Raw genomic sequence first — 25,087 nt, 5'->3', positions numbered from 1 at the left:
TCTGTTTTGCCCTGACCCCTTTCTTTGTTACTTTTTTTGGTTCATAGTTTTTTAAGGTGAAGGAGAATGCATGGTGCACTGATTTGTTTGTATACCAAATTATAGCAGTCTATGTTTTTTGGAGTCGGTAAAAGCTGTGGATTGCCGCTGGCATGCAGTGTGGTTCTCTCTCGGTGTACTGGAGTGTGAAGGCAGGTCAGTAGGGGCCAGCGGAAGAGGAGAGGATGATCTGTCCTTTGTTGTCAGTGGGCTTCCTGTGTGCTCTGCCTCATCTTAATGCAAAGTAGAGGGCTGTGTTTTCAAAAGTATCGGGCATAGTCTGCAATACTCAGAGGTTTAACAGAGCCTTGAATGTGCCTTGAATTCCTAATATACCATCTACTGATAATGATAAAGTGTAACATGCAGATCATTCTCATATTCTCATGAAAAACTACGTTGTTACCAGGGAAGATGTCATTGTATGTCTGCGTGTGATGATTTTCACACGCATAATTCTTATTTTTCTCCCACACAACTTTCCTGTAGGTATGGTAATTCAATATGATACTTCATTGTTTTTGGAATCATATCTTGATGGAAACATATATCGAGATATGGTGATACACAATTACATCATCTAAATTGATAAAAACAAGCATATGAAAATACTCAATACTTTTGATTTGTCAAGTATTTAATTCACACAACATTGCGCAAAACCATGTGGCCATCTATTTATTGAAGTACCAGAAAACAAGCTATATTGTGATATATATCGTTATTGAGATATAAAAAGACCTGCATCGAGATGGAAGATTTTGACCATATCGCCCAGTAACTATACGTTTACTACACTAAGATTTGTGAGTTGGTGTAAATAATAGAAATACTGAAATATATAAGGGAATAAGCTTATTTCCCAAAATGTTAAACTATTCCTTTAAGTCGTAAGAGTTGTATATTAGCTTGATTAGTACATACTAACTGAATCACGTTCTGTGCCATTTTATGCAGTTTCAGAAACACACATAATAAGAAATATGGAATTTAAAGAGAGAAATTACAGGCAAATTAAGTCTCCCAAATGAAAAGCACATTATGTTCCATTCAAGAGTATCTCTGCTTTGAAATGATCTTACACTAGCTGAACCTCAGATATCAACACTGAGCTGAGACTCTATTAAGGTGGTAAATGAGCCTCAGACAGATATTTGAAGTAGTTTAGAGTTTTAATTGAATGAGCTGGGATATCAGAGAAGTAATGTCACGCTCTCTTTCTCACACACACATACACACACACACACACACACACACACACACACACACACACACACACACACACACACACCTATTCCTTCTGTTGCTGTGTTTTCAAAGCATGAAGAATGCTTTGGAAGACGTGGAGACATTCTGTGTGATAGAACAATCCACAGCAGTGCAGCTGGAGCCATTTAAGACTCCACGGAAACACTTTTGATGTGGCTTTGTATTCTGTGTGGGGAAATGAGAATCTCAGCACAGTGAAGTTCTGCATCAACTTGTATGTAAAAACCTTTTGCAAAACAGCATCTCTTCATTTTCAAACTTTTGCTTTGCCAGCACAAATGCCATGCTAACTGCTGAGAGCAGTGAAACATTTGCTTAAGTGTTCTCAGTGGAAAGATAATCAGTGTGGTCCTGTGTGGCAGGGTAGAATAAGGCTTATTTTGCAATGTGTATTCAATGCTTGTACTGGACTGTGCTTTGATAGAACCAACGATTGAAGACTACACATATTTTTTTGTCACTGTATGCAAACAGCATTTCAATAGGATACTAATGTCTGTCAAGACATACCAGCTGCTATGTTACTGTATGAGGGCTCATTATAGTTATTTGTAGTGAGTTCCAGTGAGCATAAAGTGCTTGGATCTGCATAAATGTTGGCCCTGTTCCCTCCCAACCAACATCCCAAGCCTCTGCTAAGTGGAGGCAGGAGAAATTGATGGTGCTACAGCAGTGTCCTACCTGAGAACCACAGGCAGCCACACGCATGCACACACACGCGCACACACACACACATAATTAACACTGCTCAGTCAGGTCGCTGCTTGGAAAAATTGCAGTGCAGTGAATTAGATCTGGGAAAACTGAAATGCCTATTACACCATTTGTCTCACCTCTCCCTGTTTCCAATCCAGTCGTCTGTTTTGGACCTTTCTGAGTAAATTTTTAAAAAGCATAAAGCTAAATTGGAGTTCTCTTTTTGAATACTCAAATTTGAGTCCATAGTGATACAAATGGAGAGTCCAATGATTGACAGGTTGGAGTGTTGTTTTTCATCTGTTTATCCTCTCCCCTGTGAGCAGGAATCAAAGTCCTGACAGCTCCTCCCTGATCCTTGCATAAAGACAAGCGAGCATATTGACATTTAAGCCTTGTGCTGCAGCAGCCATCTAGTCCTGGCGGTTGTTTATATGCTAATAATGGACTCTGTCAAACCCGCACGACAACTCACTTTCTGAGTTGTGCACGGCAGGCTTCAAATTAATCTTAACTCCAATTCAGTTTGACAAAAAACATCATGATCTTTTGACAGCATCTTGTGTCATCTGTGAGATCACGATACCTGCACAATTTACTCTACCAGCAAAAGGTCTGCTGATCACAAAATGTAGCTTACTGTGGCGCAGGCTGAAAATTAGTTTCAGATTTGTAGTCCTCTTTTATGCCCTGGAGTTACAGGGCTCTTTGCTGTAAAAATAAGTAATTTGTTCTCAATTGAGCCTCAGGGACGCCTCCTCATTTGTTCCAAGCTAATTTGTCAGTGTGGCCACGTTTCTGTGGCACAATGTTCTGATATACTCCCATGTATTTTATTGCTCCATTAACTTTATTTTTTTCAAGTTTTTTAATAAAAATTGGACATACCAGAAAGGATACTTTTGATTTTTAAAGGTCATCGTTCTATCAATGGCACTGTCGGTCTTTCAGTTGGTCTGTCCACCCCTTTGATCCAGACTTTAATCTATACAACTACTATTGGATGATTTGCCATGTAGCTAGCATTAGCATTTAGCACAACAACACAGAGCCACTCGCATGGCTGTAGACTCTGAGTCTTATAGATGCTATATTGTATCAATGTATGTTCAATAAAATAACTTGCACAAAAAGGGGGCTCACACACACACACACACACACACACACTCACATCCATCCACAGACACGCAGACTTTATGTGTCTAATTTATATGTTGTGGCTTGTCTTTTTAATACCTCTTTGCATATTCTGTTTCATATGTCTTCCATACAGATTGTATTGAAAACTTTATGATAATATTAGAGCTGAATCAAATTTGCCTGTATCCATTGCTGCCATTATTTAGTTTCTTCATCTGTCCACTTGTATGATTTGGCACTTGGATGCACGCTGAAGGCAGCAAGTCCTCGCTCAGGTAATGACCAGTAATTGAGTGTCCTGTAAATTGGCAGTGATGGTTAGAGAGTGTTCCCCAGATGGGCTGCAAGGCGTCTGTTTCTGCTGTGATTGTGCCAGACTCCTGTGGGGTGATCGTCTCACTCTTTATCGCCTCCTGGGCACCACCTGTCTTCCATTACTGGACACAGGATCTCTTCACCCACACCCTAACGTGAAAACTCCTCACATCAGAATCTGTCTGGCTTTGCTGAGGCCAAAAGCCAAGTCTGACACCTCGTAATAATCAATTCACAGACAGGCAGCTTTTCTAACTCGCACGTTTACACGCAGATGATCCTCTAGACCAGACCACGTACGACCTTCCTCTCCATTTTCCTTTCTCTGGCACTAAAGACCCATTAATGGACACTGCTGTGGGGGCAGACTGACAGCAGCTCTTGGCAAGCATTGAAGATTGTGCTGAGGGAGATATGTTTACGCCTGGTGCCGAGGTTCAGGTTAAAAAAACCAATGATCCACTCATTCTCCGCCTGAACTAAATGGAAACAATCCTGTGTCAAAAATATTCCAGCTCTTGACTGTGTACAGCAGTATTGTACAAACTATATTTTGCCAACATCAAGTTTGTTCCTCTTGGACAAAGGAAATACAAGTTAAGGTGTACTCATTATATTGGTTTTGCAATCTGGAGAGCCAACTAATTGGTCGGCAGCTGTTGAAATGTAGTTAATGAATGGGAAAGCAATGGAGAGCTGTTCCCTGAATCCAGTACAGCTCCTCCCTGCAGGATGGAGCAGCATGTGTCTGTGGCTCTGGCTGAGGATCAAAGCAGGAGAGAGGCCACCTCAGCTGGTGACAGCCCCATCGCCTATACCAGCCTGTGCTCTCACTTCGCGGCAGCCATTGGAGACTTAACCTGGCTTAGAGTTTATCATTACGTTCTTTTGAATTTAGCTTTAAACTGAGGCAAAGCAAAGGCATGTAGCATCAGAGGTTGTGTTGGTTATTGCAGACTGTGTATCAGAGTCTGCTACACTAATGCTATGAATCACAAAATCAGAATAGCATCAACACAGAGTTGTTATTGCTGTCTGATACAGTAGAGCACAGGTGGTAATCCAGTCGGTGGAAGATGGAGTCCCTGTGCTCCTGCTACTATTCAATCATTTTGTACATTACAAGTTTAGATTACATTATTGGACATAATTATCGCAGCTTAAACAGTTCCATTCGTGTCAAAGACTGCACCAGCAGTGGATCTGAAGGACTGCTGTATATACCTCATAATTATCCATCTTAGTCTACCTTGACATTTCATAGGTCAGTGATTTTGCATTACCAGAGACATTGGGATAACACTGGATCAGAACAAATAGGACAGCATGTAATATTTTGTTATAATCAGCTTATCTGGTTGGGGCCCAAGTGTGCAGACAAACAGGCAGCCTGGTTCGATGTGAATTAATTTGATCATGGCAGGTTTGTGAGATTCTCTTTCTCTGTTGGCTTCTGGCTCAGAGGGGGACGGGCGCAGATGTGAGAGAACAACTGCCCGTAGACAGGGGGTGAGTGATTCTGGCAAAATAGGCAGCATGAAGGGGAAGATGGCTCCTTCTTTTACTTCTTTTAGTTTTGTTACCAAAACATGGCTGTTTCTGATGTCTGGTTGAGCTTGTAATCTGTCTGTTTGTACTTTCTAGTCATTTATACTGAATGTTGTGTATCTTTTATATTGAAGTATTGTATAATTGATACATCCACCTGCAGTCAAAGCAACTTTACTAGATCATTGTGGTCCAGACCCACAGGAGCCTTAACTTTGGAGCCTTTTAATTTCAAAGTTAAGGCTCCTGTCTCAAATGTATCCTTACTGCTTCATATACGTTTCTTTTGTGTGTCTATAGCCATTACACTTTTAGAACATTATTGCAAAGTGTAAAACTAAACATATTGTATCGCAAAGTTCTTTCAAAAGCTTTTTACATTGGATCTAAATGATTTATTCATATACTTAAAATGCTAATATAGTCTATAGTGATTGTTATCTCTGACAATAGTGTGCAACACATACTAAGCATACTTTCAGATACAGCTTATTTATTTCATAGACATTAAGTGACAGCAAATTAAGTTATTTATCAGCTTTATAGACCATGGAAGCTTGTTTCTCATTTAAGGAAGAGTACATGTGGCCAACAGACTGCTAAAAGAATAAAAAAGAGGCCTCTGCTATTGCTAGTGGGTTAACTGAACCCCACAAGTACCTTGATTTCCTGTGTGTACAGTTGCATTGTATTAGTGGGTCTTGATTCATGGTTCCTTTGTTTTCCTGGGTTTTCCCCTGCTCAGTTTCCTATGTTGACACCGTCTCCTGAGGGTTGAACACTGTCTGGACCGCTCAGAGAGCAGTCGATCATCTCAGTGGCTCATCTACCTGCACGGCTACTGGCCACTCTAATGAGACTGAGTCAGCCGTGAAGCTTTGGTCTCAGTGTTGTCTGTTTACACACAGGTCATCTGTGTGACTCATGCCTCCTACCAAGTGATGCTACACATCTCTTGTAATGAATTTCAGCATTATTTTAGTTATTTGTCTGAATCATGCATGCTGTCTTCTTTTGACAGTAGACTATAACAGAAAACATTTTTACCTTCAATTGACGTCAACAGACTGTACCAACACTGAACACCTAATCTAAATACAAGTTGGTTCTAGTTCTGTAGTTGTCCACGGGTACCACCGACCATTTTTCTTTTATTTCCTTTTGTCCACCACAGCATAGATTTTTGTAAAATGCTTGCCGGGTTGTTTATATTTTGAAATATCAGTCCCAGCAGGGTCTCACACTATCAATTGTAAATCTGGCCAAAGTGATTGATTGTGCAGACTATTCAAAATAATTTGGGCTGCAATTCACAGCTTTTTTTGTTGGAAAGAAATTGCGAGGAAAAAAAGGTATGTTTTTGGTAGCACTTGTTTGAGGAGTGATTATCCAGCCTGGCAGTGAACTCTTTTCTGAAAAAAAGCACTATATTTTCTTTTAAGAATAGATAGTAGTATAATAGTTTAATATGAAAAATGGCCAGTTTTTGCATAAATGTTTACGGGATTGAAAAACCCGTAAATTCTTGCAAGTAGTCAGGGGTTTGGTTAAATTTGCAAAAATTACATTACTACTGAAATGTGGATGCTTGGATGCTCTCCTGTCATGTTTCTTTCCTGGTTTTAGAGTATTCGTCTTGTGTGAGTATCTGTGTGACTCAGATAGCTGTGAACCTCTGAAGTTCTGTAGATCTCTGGTCTATTATCAAATGCTATGGTGCAGGGAGCTGATCCCCAACGTTTAAAGTCCACACATTTAAAATAACTTCTCGTCGTGCCCAAGCACACATTACCTAGCACGCTGTACTGTGAGGTTGATGTTTGGGCGAGACAAGTTTTCTCCAGACAACCGTCACAATAAAAGCTGCAGAGGTGATGCATGTTTAAGAGAACTGTTTTTTGTTACACAGCATTTACTGAGCTGCCCTGAAAGATGAAGGTTACCATGTGAACCGATTCACAGTCTGCCGAAGCTTGGCCAGCAAATCCAGCTGGGGGATGAGTAAGCCTCCGTGTCTGTCTGAGTGGGCAGCAGCAGTGGGCTTCCAGCATTTGCTTGGTTGCAGCAGTAATCATCAGATGTTCTCTCTGTGGACCTTTGGTCAGCGAAATGGTTTCAGCTGCCAAAACTAAAATATAAAACCTGTTTTTTTTCTGATCATACAGTAGTTTTTATAAACATTTATGATTGAATCCAGTATTGTCATAATGAATAGATATCACAGCACTGAACGGCACCCTCCTTTATCTCTGCAGTCTGTTGTGGCTGCATGAGTCATTGTTTGGTTTCCATTAAGGTAAAAGTCTCATCGGACATCTTTCTGTTTATGCAGTGGGATTATCATATTTACAGTCTTTTGGGGGGGTTCTCTCACACTCACTGAGCCTGCTCTTTTAAATTAGCCTCCAAAAACAAACTTTTTTTATATCCTAGTTGTTGTTCTTTTCCTGCCACTCTCCTTTCATCACTCCATTTATTATAAAGGCCTCTGATAGTAGCAGTTCCTCTTTCTGTTTTCTTGTCTATTGTTTTTTCCTCATTCATTATCATTCATTCACTTCTCCCCTGCTGTGCCCTCTTCTTCTCTCCTCCGCCTTTTGTGCTCTAGACTCATAATCTTAAGGCTCATAAGACATCAGCAGCTAGGTAGTGTAGCGTTACATTGCTCAGAGAGGTCAGACCCTGGTGACAGTGGCAGTTTCATTTCTGATTTTGCAGTTCTGCAATTCTTGTGGATCCTTGTGGGAGATAGAATGTGAAAGAAAAAAAGAGCGAGAAATGCAGAGAGGAAGTGGAATCCAGACTAGGCTACTCCTTTTGCCACTGCTGCATGATGTTTAATATGCCTGATAGAGGACACCTTACCGAGGTCTTACACCCAGGACAAAATGCTGCAGAGCTGAGGAGCTTAGACGTTAAATCCTGCCTCCATTCCATTTTTTATTTCACCCATTCCCCCTTGTTTTTCATTTGCATTCACATCTAGGTCTCACATCTCCGCTTTTACGTTCGTATCACATGATCATACATTCATTCACTATAAATCTTTTCCCCCTCACTTCAGTCTTCACCCTTTCTTCACTGCTCTTGTTCTCTCTGTCTGTGTGGAGGAATGTACTTGTTGACTTCCGGATTTACTCTTGTTTTTCCTGTAAATGTGTGATTCAGCAGTCAGTCTGCATGCACATACACGTGTGCATACACATGCATACACAGTACACACACAAACATACACAAAGATACACTCTTGCAGGCGGCAGGCGACAGTATTAGTGGAGTGCAAGCATCTGTGCCTGCGCACACAGACTTAAGCTGTCGGGGTTATGTAACTTACTCTGCCATTTCAAATGATCTGAGATCACAAGTGCTTGCTGTGCTGCACTAGATTACTGTGTGACTGGGCCAATAGTATGTGCAGTATAGTCTTATACTACAAGGTGCTAAGTGAAACTAGTCCTTGGATGTTGAGTAATAGAAGGAAACCTCCCAGATAACACTCAACATTGGAAATCTTTCCTCCAGCCTCCTTAATGGCCTTTCCTTTGGCTGTGGCTTGGCTGGGGAAAAGCACCAAACACACAATAACAAGAAAAAGTGTCAAGACATTTTATATCTTGGGGAACACTGCTGACATTTCGAGAGGCAACAAATTAGCTGTAAAGCTGCAGTATGTGCCACAGTCAGAGGTGATGTACTGTTTGTTTCTAAGCATAACTACTCAGTAAAAAGTCAAGTGTAGTCAGTTGTATTATAATATAACTCAGCTGAGCTGTAGCACACTGTGTGCCTGCATATTTCTTCAAGGATTAGTATTCAGTGTCATAATTAGATGTGAAGTTAACCTAAAATACTTTGCAAGAAGAAAAGAGGCTCCTTTATAACTCATCCTGGAGCAGGTCTTACTCCTGTGCATGTCTGTCTATATTTGATATCTCCGTCAGATATCTTCTGTTCCCTGGTATAAAACGTTAGCAGTTTTTGTTTTGCTCAGCCATAGGCAGGATTAATACCCATCATTACGCATCATGCATATTCAACACAACAAGGGATGAAAGAGCGAGAGTAATGAGGTTACCCCTGCTCGCCAGAGATTATACACAGAGCTTTCCCAACTACAAAAGATCAGAAGACCAAACGCTGAGAATAGGATGGGGAAAGCCTTCTGTGTTAATTAGTCATTGCAGAAATGTTCCTGTAGCATGTGCACCTCATTTCATCAAGATGTTGTGGTGCATTGAATCACAGTGAAGAGTCAGCAGCAACAAAAATAATTGAAGTAAACCGTGTATTCGCCACATGCTACTGTTGTTGTCCCAGTGGAACTCTCCATGGTGCTGAACACCAATACGGCTGTGTTCAGGGTTCCCAGCTGAGTTTCGCCGTTTTTCAGCTGCTGTCTTTTAAAAAACATTTAGTAACTTCTATAGCTTGATTTTGTGCAAGTAAAGTACATGTTAATTGGTAGTCAAGCCAGGTTGTATGTTTTGTGATCTTATTTGTAAAATATTTTAAGTATATATAAGTGTGGAAAAGTAACTTGAAGCAAATGATAGTAGTCCAGATAGTGACTTTGTGCACAAGGGTCCTGTCAAACACACCATCATCTTTTATTGATGGGAAGAAAAATACAAACTAGGATAATAATTTACAGCTTGTGTCTTTGTGAGACTGCACAGAAATGTGGTGTTTTGAGATAAATGCTAACATGCTCACTATGCCAATGCTAATGTTGACGTGGCAAGGTTTCCCATGTGCACCATCTTAGTTGAGCCTTATGCTAACATTTGCTAATCAGCATGAAACTACAGCTGAGGCTTATGTTATGATGTTTTGCAGGTTTACACAAGTTATTACACAAATACAAATATTGACCTGATGATAGCACTGCATGGGGACAATTAGAGGACCATCACATTTATTACAATACATTGTCAATAGTTGTTGAGAAATTGCACATGATCAGTGAAAAGTTTGACCTGCTGGTAGCTTTAGACAAAAAACTAAAGATCCATGAAAAAACATGAATACAATCAGTGTACAAGATTTCATCGCAATTCGTCTACTACTACAATCGATGAAAGCTAGATTATTTGTATTATTGATTAATATTTCATATATATATCTTTTCAATTATAATGTTGTAAATGTAAATAAAAAGAATATGCAGTGCAAGTTTCCAGAGCCCACGGTCACGACTTAGTTCACATCCACCCTGAACAGCCCAAAACCCCAAAATATAAATTTTGCAATGATATAAATCAGAAAAAAGTAGCAAATTCTCTTATTTTAAAAGCTTGTAACTAAATATATCATCATTGTGTTTCATTCATGTTTTGTTGATTGGCTCAAATTTAAATACCACATATTTTCAAATTGGTAAAAAAACAAATAGATTAATTTTACATTATCGTACAGTACTTTTGTCTTTGACTTAAAACCAAAATATAAGCTTTATGGAGACCTTGCAACACACACTAATTCAAAACAAAGTTGTCAAGATATTGATTTTCAAAGATGTTCTGCCATAAAACAGAATGTGACATTTCTGCTGCTTATACTATAGTACATAACAGACGTGGAGGTAGTACATCGCTGTGGATGCACCCCTCTTGTGTATGCATTTGCATTAGTGCCACTGAGGCACGGACGGTAGATCGGGCCTAAGGGGATGTTCTTACTCATCTGTCTTCATCTGCTGTGCAGTAAACGCCTCCTCACTTATACAGGAGCTCATTACTCACAATGGCAGCCATTTGAATCTTTTATCAGAGGGATTTTTAATTGAACATTGGCAAATGTGCTCCAAACAACAGTGAGTGAGTGTGTGTGTGTGTGTGTGTCTCTGAGTCAAATATCCATTGTGTGCGTCGCAGCCGTCTGGTTCTGAAGACATTAGATACCAGCCCACATGGGAGATGGCAAGCTGTCTGTGGAGGCTCTGTGTGATTCACCCAAAGAAAATAATTTAGAGTCAACATGGTACAGACTATATTGTTTTTATGTAGATTTAATTGAACACATCCAATCTTTTTCACTCTTTTCATAGTTTTAAACATTGCATTAACCTGTGCTCCTGTTGGCAGTATAGTGAAGAACTGCAGAGTTTTAAGTGTTAGTCATTTAATAGAAACTACAGCTACAAACAGCTGCAGTGGCTAATATCACTCCCAGCTGAATAAGTAAAGGAATCATCTCTCAGGCGTGAATTTTAATCTGAAACTTCAGCAATGATTTCCCATTTATAGTAGAGCCACTGACAACAAACTGGAAGCTGTAACTTTGTCTTTTGCGACTTTCGGTTGTGCAGACTCCACCACATTCTTGCAAAGTAACTTTAATTGTATTGATGTCATGCTTAACCCTAACTTTAAACAAATACCAAAATGTCAAACAAAAAAAAAATTTTACTTCTAAAACCTTTGCACCTTTTATCTGAACTCGTCATTCTAATTGGGTCTTTGATCATAAAATGTCTACTTCAGATATCATTTATGTTAAACATCTATGTGAAGGTTTTTGTACTAATACTAGAGAGAATACTAACACACAATATAGTTGAGCTTGTCACAGCCGGATCGTTAAGGGATCAAAGATTTAATCATACCAACTTTCACTTGACTGGAATGAAACGGCAAAAGGTTACATACCTCAAAGGGGTCAAAGCTTGTGTTCTTCCTTCCGTTCATCCTGCTTGCTGATCCTATTGCTAACTGTCTTATAGAGTCGACACTCACCGGTTCAGAGGGGAACCAGCTGATCTTTAATTTGAAAGTATTCATATATATATATATATATATATATATAATATATATATATATATATATATATATATATATATATATATATATATATATAATAAGTCACATATACAAAGTCAAAACAAGCTGTGAGTGATTCTCTGATTAAGTGCATATTCAAGCATTCCTTCTATGCAGCATGTATTGTGTGCCGTGGGATTCCGGTGGCTCCGCTTATTTTAGTCTTGCTCAGGGACACATGATGGCCAGGATACTAGAAAGAGAGAGAGAGAGAGAGAGAGAGAGAGAGAGAGAGAGAGAGAGAGAGAGAGAGAGTGTGTGAGTGTGCGCGTGCGTGCGTGCGCGTGCGTGCGTGTGCGTGCATGCTTGTGTGTGTGAGCGCGCACTGGTAGCACACACTGACACAGATAAAATCCTATTTAATTCTATACGCTAATCTTGGAACATCCAGCTGCACTTTCGCTCCCATCCATAGCAATGCTGCTCCTTGTACACTGATGGAGAGCTCAGTCTGCTGATAAACAGAAGATCCGGTTGGTGATGTAACAATTTTGTGTATTTTGTACTTTAGAAGCAGTGCAATAGTTGGTTATGCGTTACATGAATGGCCATAAAGAAGGTGTGTATATGTCATAGGTATACCCTTCACTACTGAATGAATCCCAGATATCCTGAAAGTGTTAACCTATTGACTAGTAGAGTGACAAAACGATATGGCATCTCCAGAGCAGGGGCACACAGGCAGCTTTGATGAGGATATCCCATTTCTAGCTGTCTCCCTTGTGCTTCTTCTGAAAAGCCAGTGGTGGTGAATTCTCTGAAGACTAAACAAATCATCCTCCGTGGAAACTGTGGCAGACTTTAGTCATGTTCTGGCTCTAATCGCACATTGTGAAGAAAGCTCAACTTCTTTTCATTGTAATTCAGCTGTCAGTTCAGTTAAATGGCTGCTTGATGGAAACATAACAGGCATTCAAAAAACTTTAGGGATAAATATTGGGTGTCCGCTAGGCACTGATTGCACCGTATGCAATCAGCAGTACATGTACCAATATATTTAAACCTTTTGTTCCAATTTATATATTTATATTAATTTACATGGGAGATAGAATATACCTAGCTGGCACCTGTGCAGAAAAAGCACAGGAGTTTGATAACATAAACACACCTGACGTCACAACAACATGGCAGTGCAATCAGTAAATTACCTTTTTACATAATATTTTACTTTATGTAGTGCTTTATGTTGTGAAACGTGCTGCAACAACGTTGTAGCTTCCATTTCCATTCAGTTGATTTGTGCTCCCTTGGGAGCAAGCGATACTAGCCTACCCTTCCAGTGTGTTTTAATAGGGTTCACCCTATACTTAACATTTTCGAAATGAGATTTTAAGAAATATTTACCCACATGTTAACACTCTAGATGTTGATTAAATAATGTCACTATATAGGTGTTTCCTCTTCGCTAATGGCACTGTGATTTTTTTATGTAGGTCCTCGGTAGATGCTTGTGAAGCTCAGACACTTGCAATACAAACATTTGCTTTTCACAAGCGTCCATGTTGTTTCCAATCAGATGCACTGAGAGAGATTTACTGTAGATTGGAACTTGCTATGGGTTGCAACGTAAGTGACTTTTTCTGGACTCAACAACTAACAATATGTGAAAAAAGATTTAAAAAAAGAGTTGTTAGTTAAAGATGATTGGAGTGCTTTTTAATTATTCATCACAACGTCGCCATAATCTGCCATCTCAGTTGCCTCAATGCCTGCTTGATGGAAAGGTAGCAAGCATTACAAAAAAAGCAATGTTTACGTCCTAAGTGTGTTTATTTTGGGTGCTTTTTTCCTTTTCCCCTGTCTTTTGGTAAAACATGCTGAGTCTAAATTCACATGGGAGAGAGGAGATACCTTTTAAGAGTAGGCTCATTGACATGTTACATTAGAAATAGCACAGGTGTAGTGAATTGTTTTGTAACATGGAACGGAGTTAAAAACATTAGTAACACCTGTGCTTTTGTTACTATTTCAGATAAAATAAGATAATCCTTTATTAGTCCCGCAGTGGGAAAATTGCAGGATTACAGCAGCAGTGCACACAGAGACACACAGTAAGTATAAAAAAATCAAGTAGTATAAATAAACACAAACAGTAATAAAAATAGTAAAGAAGAATACAATAGCAATATTAAATATACAGATGGAGTAAAAACAGTATATGAAAAGTATTTAAATATATTACCAGATGATGAACATAATTAAAGTGCCCACACGTAATTAAAGTGTTTAAGTGTTCTAAAGTGTTCCAAGTGTTTGTGGTCTACTGTGAGCTCAGCTTGTTATGCAGCCTGACAGCAGTGGGAAGGAAGGACTTTCGGTACCTCTCCCTCAGAAACCGGGGATGAATCAGCCGGTGGCTGAAGGAGCTGTGCAGCGTTGCAAGGGTGTCCTGCATGGGGTGGGAGGTGTGGGTTATCAGGGATGAGAGTTTATCCATAATCCTCCTGTCCCCCACTACCTCCACAGTATTCAGAGGACACCCCAGCACACAGCCATGTTGAAAATAATACTTGCTCAATATCAGCCTGTTAGCGTTGTGAGCAGGATGTTGGTGACTGAAAGCACCGCTGTGCCCAAGTATAGCCTCACAAAGCCACGAGCACGGCGGTAGACTCTTAGTCATGTTAATTAACAACGTCTGTATAACTGGACAAACTGAGTTAATTCTTTTTAGCAAATTTTGTTTCATCCTTTCCATTATATTTTTTCTAGAGGACAGCAACCTTCGGAACATCCTCAATATTTGAACTTATTAAACCAGTGGTTCTCAAACTTTTTATGTCACGCCCCACTTTGGAGGAAGTAAAATGTTCATGCCGCAACAAAAATCAGATCTCCATGAGATAGGCTTTTCTGCTGTTTTTGTTTTGGCAAAACGGCAAGAATCTTGGCTGTCAAGCATGTGCAAGCGTAACCTGTTACCGGCGTAACGTAAACATTTTCATGAAAGTACAGGCAGTTTGCCATGTATTTATTAATGACGTTTTATGTCCGTGTACTTTGTACTTTTGTACTATATGCAGCTCGTGGAGAATGCTGAAACCACAAGGTAGCCGGTTCGATCCCTGGTCTCCCCATAGTTTGCGTGTTGAAGTGTCCTTGAGCAAGACACTGCCCCCCCCCCCCCCCCCCCCCCCCCCCTTTGCGCCCCACCTGTAATACCTCCGTGCCCCCCACAGTTTGAGAATCACTGTATTAAATCATTCCAACCTCCTGTCTGTTTTTCAACGACAAACTCATTTTGTAATCTCTATGTTGCACACATGCACTCACACGCCTAAATACTGCTGAATAATGAAATGTTCCTGCTCCTTCTTGCTCTGCCTAGTTTCTCTGAGGAAGCTTCTGTTCCTGACAAATCATAGCAGCTGTCCTCTGCTTTTTTATTCCCTCCCCAGGAGACTGAGATCAGCACCAGAAGGAAAGAGTGTGAAGCACTTGAGGCGGAGGTGAAGAAAAAGAATCAAACATGTCAGACTTTGGTAAGTGCTCCAAAAATATACCGTGGCCTATGAGCAATAGGACGGAGGCTAAATTGATTTGTACCTGAGAGCCTAGCCTGCTATCATCACACACAGATGTCCCCTGAGAAAATGAGTGGCGGTCTACTGCAATGATAGCTTGGTTCTCAGGCGGTGATGACTGAAATTGAAAAATGGGAGCAGTTCACTGAGAGTTGCAGTATCTGTGGGTGAGGTTTTGTTAGCATGCGGAATACATTTTGAATGAGAGATATGCTTTGCAGCAGTAAGTGTCTGCAGTGTGCGTGATCATGCACAAACACATACAAAATTCAGTGTATAGTACAATGATGTATTGAAAGGATACCACTGTGGAGATCAGTGGTATTCTCAGGCAATATCGGTTTCTTGCTTTTGTGTACACATCGTTCATGGAGCTCTTTACAACCCGGCTGTCATTTTAGTCTCCAGAAGTACACGGCACCATGCATGTTTTTAAGTAATGGTCACCAGAGTTAAAGGTCAGTGATATACTACACAAGTCTTGTATTTTCATATGGTGTTTGGTGCATTTTGAAGGACATTTTCTCACAGTGCCCCAGAAATGCCATCCTGCCTGCTGGAGTGGCCTTGACTCAGGACAAAAGGCAAAGAGAAGGAACAAAACATAAGGTGGAGAGACTCTGCTGAGAAGAAAAAAGAAAACATGCTTCTTTTTTCTCATCTTGACGTTTTGTGTGTTATGTGTTATTTAAATAAAGCCTTGTGCATTTGTCCCATGTTGGTCCTCTTTGCTATTGATTGCTTATGTATGACAACATAATTATTCATATGAAAATGTTAATTATCAGAACGAGGACTGACCAACTAGCACGCTGCAAGGTACTTTGTGGAGGTTTTGATCGCTAGTGCTGCTGTAGAGCAATGTTTTGATGAGCGGGTTCTGTATTCTTTGCTGTGCGTGTGTTCAGAACACATTGTGTAGGTTATCTTCAGTGCCCCATTGAAGATAATAAATAGCACACTAATAAATCAATTAAGCTGGTGTAAATTATGCTGATGTATCATGTATGGCGGAAATGCATATATGTTATCATGTTCAGAGTTTATTACAGACTGAAGGGAAGTGCTGAGGACCAAATGTCTACTAGTTTCCCATGGCCATTAGTGACAGAGCTTCTTGTGGGTTAGGGTTGTTAAACACTGTGGCTGTGTTGATGTTTGGTTCGAAGAGTTTAGTTTGCCTGTAATGCAATGTAGGCAGGTAACAATCCAAATGTCTTTGTGTATCCAACTTTTATTGTGAAGTGGTGCTGGGAATTTGAAGTTGGATCCAGGCTAAATGCCAAGTATACGCTGAAGTAACCATTTACCAACAGTGGCAATCTTGCTATGTTGTATTTATTTAAATGTAGAAACACACCGTACCTTCAATAAAAGGAGTCATCAGGCTCTCATCAGTCTCTCACAGCAGGAGGAGATCAGAGTTGTAAATCACAGCCTGAATAAAGCTTAAGGGGATGGTTCTGGTCTGAGGCGTTTTACCGGGATCCCCTCTAAGCATGAATAACTCATAATTTTGTATTATGTTATACCAAGATGGAGCGCTCTGCTCAGCTTCTGTTAAAGTTTATTCTGAGAGAGAATTACCTCTTACTGCTGTGATGTTTCAGTACTCGCTCTCAAAGTGGAGTCCCTGTAGACTCTGCAGCAACATGTTTAAGCAAGTGAGTTTAATTTTAGTTGAATTCACTAGAATTTTAAATAATTTGTAAGTGAAGGGAGTTATAAAAACAATACAGGGAGTTGTATGACTGATAGGAAAACTGCTTGATAAGTGTTGATGTTTAACACTATAAAAAGTTTTTCACAGGAATACTATTCTTTTGCATGCTTAGCCCTGTAGTTTCTTATTCATCCTGCCATTCAGTCCTCTCACACATGCTGACTCATGCTGATAATTAGCTGCTATCATTGTTAGGCGCTGTCAATCATGTAATCAGCAGTTCTCATCAACTGGTCACATCTATCCACGACAGCGACAGACCTACATTGTTAGCCTATCCTCTGTTTCTGCCTTCGTTACGCTCCTGCTGCTGTTACACCTTCCTTTTCCTCCACCTCTCCATCACTACCGAGTCTTCACAGATTCATCGTTCCATCAGCCTCAGGACTATCTTGCTGCTGCTCAAGCAAAATACTTTCTGTCACTTTATTACCACACACCATCTGTTAGAATAAGCAGTTGTCTTTGATTCGGTCACTTGTCTCTCCTGATTGGAATGATACATGTTTGTAACCTGTAGAAGCAGAAGTAGGCACAGAGTAGTGCAGATGGCCCGGAGTGAGGTTTTTTTCTATGAAAGCCAGGAGCTGGAAGAATTCAACAATAATTTAAATGGCACTGTTTGGTCCTAGACTATTTGAATTCATTCCCTTGTGGCCCCAAGCTCTTTTCTTTAGATGAGCTGTCTTTGTGTGTGGCTCGCTGCCCCAAATAAACACTCCATTAGGACAGTTTTCTTTGCTACTCTCCTCTCACGTTCCCTGCCCACAGCAGTACTTCCCTCCTTGCCCATTGTCAGCCTGAGAGTCCAGGGGAAGCTACCCAAAGGACAAACAGTGCCCAAATGGTGTGCAGAAATGGCAGGCTGGTCTCCACAGACTGCAGCACCGCTCTTATCTCGTCCCACACTGAGCTCCGAGAACAGAGACACAAACACAGAAAAGACCAATGAACACTATTGTAAAGAGATGGGGAGTTGACAGTAATGTCTCTCCCTGTTTGCTCTTAACTGGCTTACTGCTCTGTCTCTCCTCTGTTTTTCTCCCTCTCAGGTAAAGTAAATAGTGCACATACAACATTAGGTGCAGCTGTTAGCAACTGGTGGATTGTATACAGTTTAATTTCCAAACACTGACAGCATATACAGGAATATATATATATATATATATATATATATATATATATATATTCATTTTTCTTACAATTCCAGCGGCTATGTTTCCTCATAGTGAGTTCCGCTGTGTATAAACACTGAGTGAGAGTGAGTGACAGTAAACACGGGCATAACCATCTGGCACCTCCACATTCCTGGGTGTCGGGTATATAACTACAGACCATCAGAAGAGCCTCTGCTAGCATTTAAGGACTGTTACCATGGCAACAAGCATCTGCTGTGCCAACACCGCTCGAATATCGGTGCTAATCGAAGATTAACATTGAGGCAGACAGCAGGCAGACTCAACAAGTCCAAAGACTGGACTGTAGAGCTGTGCTCTCAAATTTAGCTCAATAGCCGGTGATCAATGCCTGCATTAGCGGTCATCTTAGCTTTCATTATTCTGTATGTGCAATAGCAAAAAAGTCAGAAATCTATTTCATGATTGAATCTTTTCGCTTCATGTTTTATTTTTTTTATTTTTACACAGTACAGTAAATTCAGATATGCATCCTCTGTGTGCTGCACCTGATGATGAAGTATAAAGAAACAGGAAGAGTCAGGCTGAAAAGGTTTAGCTGAACATTTGTGCAACAGGGATAGTGTTTGCCGTCTATACTGAACAAGAGCAAATGATGCTGCTTACACTAAGTATACAGAGCAGAGAGTAAGTGGGTGAAATGTTTGCACGGCAGTCCAGGCTGAGTCGGATCATGTCTGGACATAACAAACAACTGCTTCTACAATGCGCTCAAATACAGGAGTGACCCTTGTTTTCTGCCCCAGGCTCAATAATAGTGTGTTATTCATGAAACCTTCCTGGCACACAGCATATCTAAATGACTTTTTTTATCTCTACACGATCATCTGTTTTTGATTTTGTTTGTGTGTTTGATCACTAGATTGTATCTTTGTAATATTACAAATTGCAAATAGTATATTACAGTAAATAACATCCATGTAGGTCAATGACGTTTTGTTTTACATCAGATACGCATACGTTTTAATATTTTCTCTCTTTTAATCAAACACAATTTATGCTGTGTACATTTTCCAGCATGTGTACATTGGTGTTAGTTGTTGAACAAATCTCAAATGGCAAATCACAGCTCAGCAGAAAATCTCAGCTGAATAATGTTGGAGGCAGCTCAATATAGGCCACAGTGTATTCTGCACGGGATTCTCTCCATCACTGGGCTCACAGGCCCTCCACAAAAATGTGTCTTGTCAAGGGATTATGACGTATACTGATCTGTTTTAAAGCGTTAACACGTTGACAATGCAGGACAAAGAAACAGCTGATTCTCTGTGTTCAAGAAAATTTGGTTTCTATCACTACGTGTGTGCCGCCGCATCCAAATTCCAGAAAAAGGATTTTAAATGAGGATGGCAGACGGTGTTGAAATGCTTAAATCAACAACAAGCTTTTATTTCAAAAGTAATTCAGTCCACTGTTCTCCTCAGTGTGCATCCAGCAAAATGTGAGCTCTCTGTTCTTTTAGTAGCTGTCTGTCCTTCAGAATGAAAACCTGGAGGCTTAGCCGGCCCATATTAGCTCTGAATTGAAGGATCAATGGATATGAATAGGAATGCCAATGCAATCTAGTGCTCGTACGGGAAGCATTAAAATTGACTGGACACAATTGATGCAGGTTGAAATGCCAATCTTTTTGTTGGGGACGTGACAAAAATGAAATTAATGGAAAAGCAGCAGATCTCAGATGTGACTTTGGTCTTCAGGCTGTTGTTTACTTGTCACTGCTTGTCCTTGGCAGAATGTCTCCTCCATGGTGTGCATCTCTATATACTGCAGTTCTCATAAAGAACTAATAATGTCAGAATATATAAATACCAATTTTATTGTGCATTTTTGTAGTTACCAACTTTTTTAGTATGCTTAGTTTCAGATATCTAGCCTAATTTACTCTCTCTCTCTCTCACTCGTATAGATATCTATAAGAGTGATATCTCTTTGGTGGTATATATATATATATATATATATATATATATATATATATATATATATATATATATATATATATATATATATCACCTAATTATTGGTGGGCATTTACCAGACATGCTGATTTGACAATGCTTTATTAGCATCACCATAGTCTGTTATGTACACCCTTGCATGCATGTTTTTTAATATCTCATCTCCTGTCTCCATTTGTCCTCTGAAACATCCTTCATGAGTAAAACATAAGGGAGGAGCAGGCTCACCCACACTAGCCATTAAGAAGCAGAACATTTACAGTACATTCATCATGCATGAGCCAGTAGGTTTCTAGCTTAGAACAACACTTGGCCTACTTGCTGCTGTAGCTGCAGTGAATTGCACATCTTAGAGAACTCTCCAGTTGACACTGCTAATTGCATCCGTGGCCCGCCTCACGACTGTTGATTGAATGTAATTAAGTTTTCCTGTTCTGCAATGAAGGCTTTTTTTTTACCCCCAGCTCAACACTTGGAACGTGAGTGGGGAAAAGAGGCTCTTTGTGTATGTGTGGGAACAAGAAGAACAATTTCATGGTTTCTTATTACGTCTATTCCAGTATGTTTAAAACTTTGACATAGACGCTAGTGTTATGACATTATTATTGTTCCACTGTAGTGGCTAAAATGGCAGCTTCTAGAACGTAGAGAACCTGGAGCAGTCTCCTCAGATGAATAATGCATTAGCTATCGCTAACAGCGTGCTGGGTTTGAGTGCTGTGCTCTGGTCTAATCACGGTGGCTTTTCAGCTTCTAGACACTGTTTTCTTTCTGCTTCTTTTGTTTAGGAGAATGAGCTTCAAGATTTCCTTCAGGAGAACAAACACTTGAACCTCCAGTTGTTCAACAGTAGCCACAAGACATCTGAGTATGAGAAGGTAAGATGCCAAAAGGCTTTTTGACTTTATACTATAACATCTCGGTGCTGACCCATTCACATATGTAATGATTTCAAGCTCATATCTGTCCTGTGAGCACACTAAACACATGGTTTTCGACTTGCTGGTGGCGTGGCCCTGTGGATGACAATGTTGGCCGCTCTGTGTGTGTGTGTGTCGGTTAGCCACATTTGTCCAGACACCATGACAACTATTGGATGCATTGACATTCATTGTTGCTAGACTATGAACACTAGTGATCCCCTGACTTTTTCTTTAGGGGCTACGAGAAAGTGAAATATCTATATCGAAAAATCTACATATACAGCTGTTGATGATCCCTTATCTTTTCATATAGCGCTACCATCAGGCCAAAATAAAATAAAATCAATATTTTTGTTTTTGACCAAAATACCTTTTGATATTTAGCTAAAGTTAAAATGCGACTAAACACCTTAAACCTGTTAAACATCAGATGTAAGCGTTGGCATTTGAAGCATGTTAGCATAGTTGCATTAGCATTGTGCTTTAGTGCCTTAGTTCAACCTCAGAGAGCTGCTAGCGTGTCTGTGGACTCTCTCTCTTGTTTCTTCCCAGGCCACAGTCTCCCTGGTCTTTACATTAACACACTGTAATTTAACCATGTATATATACGAAAGCAACAAGCCTCCCTTTAGCCTCAAGACCTCAAAGGCCTTCAGAGCTGATAACACAAAGTTTAAAGTAGATCAACAAACAAAGAGCACCAGGGCTCTCTCTATGGACAGGAAGGCAATTTCCTGAAGGAGATGATTGGCAGGTAGTTGCTGTTGGGGTGAAGATGGGTGGGATGCTGGCTATTGACGTCTTATCAGGACTTGGATGGCTTTTTGAGCAGCAATACTGAACTGTTATCATGCTGACGGATATGAGAGCAGCACTCCACAGGGCAGTGCGGATATTAGCCCTCGCTTACACCCCCATGTTTTGATCTCTATCGTCACTAAATTAACTGGGAGGGCCTACAAACTGCACCTCCCTTTGGCCATAATTGACTATTGACCTGCTTCGGCTAAATCCAATATGGTTTCATTCGATCTGTCTACATTAGGTCTGACAGTCGCTGCTATCCATGCAAACAGTTTTTGCTTTGTAGAGGAAGGCGGTGCAGAGGCAGACTCACTGGTTTCTGTTTGTGTTTTGCTTTGCTGGTGTTTGTTGAAACGCCCTCCTCAAGGAATCATTAGTCATTGATGGCTGCTCTGAGGAAGGGGTTGCGCCACATTACGGCTGCAGGAACTAGTCATCTTTGCTGCTGATAAGGGACCTTTAAAAAGCTGATTGGAAAGTGTTGCCTCTTCAGTAATATAAAACAAGTGGTCTGTGGACAACAGATTATAAAGAATATTTAGAAATAGAAATAGTCACATTCGTCATATGTTGTTCATAATGGCAGTACAGTCCTCATTGGTGTTGATTTGGTGTACAGTGTTAATATAATGTGCAATTTCTTAAGTTAATTGAAAGCTTAGTGCTTGGTTAACAGTGAAGCATGAATTATTCATTAATGTTTTTGGTCTACCGCCATGGGAGTCAGTGAATTATGGTCCTCTTGCATTATTATAATATTTAAAGGCTTTTATCACCAAAACCAGCCAGGCCCCACGTCTGGTCTGAAACTGTTTTAAATGCTAGGAAAGCTTTAAGTGGCATTAAAGCAAGTCATTTTTACCGTATAGTGACCAGAATAATAGGAACAGCTGTACAATGGAATTAAATCCAAAGCAATAAGTCTGCCTTAATGAAGAGTATTATGTTGTTGTTGATATTGTATGAAAAAGGCACTTTTGGATCCTTCTGATGGTGTTTCCTGACATTTTCTCCATCCTAGAATAAAGGAAACAAGTGGCAACAAACAGTTAATTGAGTGATTGGCTTTCCCTGGTTAATGTAGCTGTATTATGTAATCTAAAATAACAGTTTTTTAATAATATAAGACAGCTGGTTATAAGACTATAAAACCAAAATATAATGAGGTGATGAGTCTGTAACACACCCTACTCTATCTTGAGTTCCTTAGTGTGAATCAGGGGAAATGTGCTATACATTGGCTAACAAAACCCTGTAGTGATGCATTTAATGGCAAGCTCTTGAAATAGGTTTTCTTAATGCAAACATGTGGTTAGGAAATGGTGCCACGGTTTTTGAGCCACCCTTAAGGGTACCCTGTAGTATTTTTGATATATGAGAGAAAATCGGCTTTGCACAAGTTATATGAGGAAGGAGAGGCATTTAAAAAGCTGATAGTGTTACGGTTTGATTTCGGCTGTACCCAAGCGCAGACACAGGCCCGGCAAGGGAAGGGTAGGAATGGGTTTTATTGAACGACAGCTGGTGATTGCAGGACAGGAGATGAATGCAGGTAGAGCGGTGGAGTGGCGGTGGCTGGGCAGAAGTGCAGGCACGGGAATCCTGGGCAAATGGGAACAGGAATTAGGAACAGTCAAAACGATATGAAAGGACTTAAAGTGGTCAAGAGTCACACTACCACTGACATGGCGAAATAATCTGGCCACGGTGAGATGATTGTAGACAGATGCTGGAGACGACGTGCAGGTGCGGAGATGAGCCCAGGTGCTGTAAGCCACGCCCACGGCACACACACACACACACACACACACACACACATATACAGAGAACGAATGGGGGACACAAGAGACACAGGGAAGTGGCAGAGCCGACACTCAGAACACAGAGGGGAGACACAGGGAAAAAAACAAAAAGGACTGGAGTCACAGCTGAGCTGTAACAGATAGGCCTCGAGGAAACACACAATATGTTATGAGGAGAGTGACTGTTAACACAGCTATTTACAAAAAAACTTCACAGGGTATCTTTAATTTCTCCATGCAGCAAAACCTTTTACTGCTTCTTCTAAAGAGAGAAAAAAAGAGTTAATGTACCTGATATCCATCTATTTATCCATTTTCTATGCCTACATTCTCATTACTGTCATTGGGTGAACTATATATCTAAAAGAATCACAGCGCTCTTGTCTGCAAAGAAAAACATAAACCTGCCAAGTATTCCTAAAAAAGGCTCAAATTCAGTTTAGGTCAGTGTGAAAACCAAATACCAAACAGCCTGGTCTGACCCAAAGAAAATAAACTGTAGTACGGATGCACTCTCAAACTCAGTCTCTTTGCTCCTTGCTTGTTCTATCCGCACAGGTGAAGTCTGAGTATGCCCAGCTCAAAGAGACCCTTGGTGCTGTGACGCAGGAGAGAGATTTAGCCCTGTGGGAGAGGAACAAGCTCCAAGGCAAACTGGAGAACCTAGAGCAGGTGCTCAAGGTGAGGAAGCCAGCCCCAAGGGCAGACTTGACCGCACTGTCTCTCAGTACTGTGTGCATTTCTAGTCCTAGTAGTCCGTCTATCCCGGGATCCTAATTCAGGTGTTTTTATGGAGCCTAACCCCTTGCCAGTACCCCTTCTCCTACCTGTGCTACACTGCCTCCATCTGGTTATCTTCCGCTATGCTGTCTAATGTCCCTGACATGTCTGTTGCCTTCCAGTGTCGTGTTGGGAGGTCTGACCAGGAGCTGTGAAAGAGTAGAAGCTTGGAGCAGTCTGCCTCCCTTTCCCTTCCTAGCCCACCCTTTCCATGTTGTCATACCCTCCCTGCCGGGTCCCTTCCCACCTTCCCTGTCCCTTCTCCCCCTGCTAGATTTTTCAGGTATCACTGCTATGTCCATCTGTTAGGGAGCAGTCCTATTCAATCCCATTCTGAATGCTTTCTGTCCACCTCAGTGGCTGTGCTTATCTCTCCCTTTATCCGTGGGATGCTTACCAAACATACGAATGGTCACCAGCTACACGACCACAGCACTGTGGAATGTGATTTTTTTGCATGAGGCAGGACAAAGAGTTTGGCTTTATGATGACGGGAGGCAGAGGAAGAGGAAATAGAGAGACTGCGTCACCCTTCATGATGATAATGTCACC

At 40.6% G+C, this 25,087-nt stretch overlaps 1 protein-coding gene across 1 annotated transcript in view; it reads left to right on the top strand.

The window, feature by feature from the left end:
• The window catches only part of rimbp2b (RIMS binding protein 2b), a gene marked incomplete at both ends in the record, with an annotated part of 73,048 nt that overhangs the window by 21,258 nt on the left and 26,703 nt on the right, over nt 1–25,087 (top strand). The window contains 3 exons of the mRNA XM_079222502.1: nt 15,224–15,307; nt 21,015–21,104; nt 24,314–24,436. Coding sequence (XP_079078628.1) covers nt 15,224–15,307; nt 21,015–21,104; nt 24,314–24,436 — 297 coding nt within the window. The remainder of the gene's footprint in view (nt 1–15,223; nt 15,308–21,014; nt 21,105–24,313; nt 24,437–25,087) is intronic.

The sequence above is a fragment of the Taurulus bubalis genome (genome assembly GCF_910589615.1).
Source record: "Taurulus bubalis genome assembly, chromosome: 8".
Lineage (NCBI taxonomy): Eukaryota > Metazoa > Chordata > Actinopteri > Perciformes > Cottidae > Taurulus > Taurulus bubalis.
Note: the sequence above shows the minus strand (reverse complement) of the source record. Positions and strands in the feature narration are given on the sequence as shown.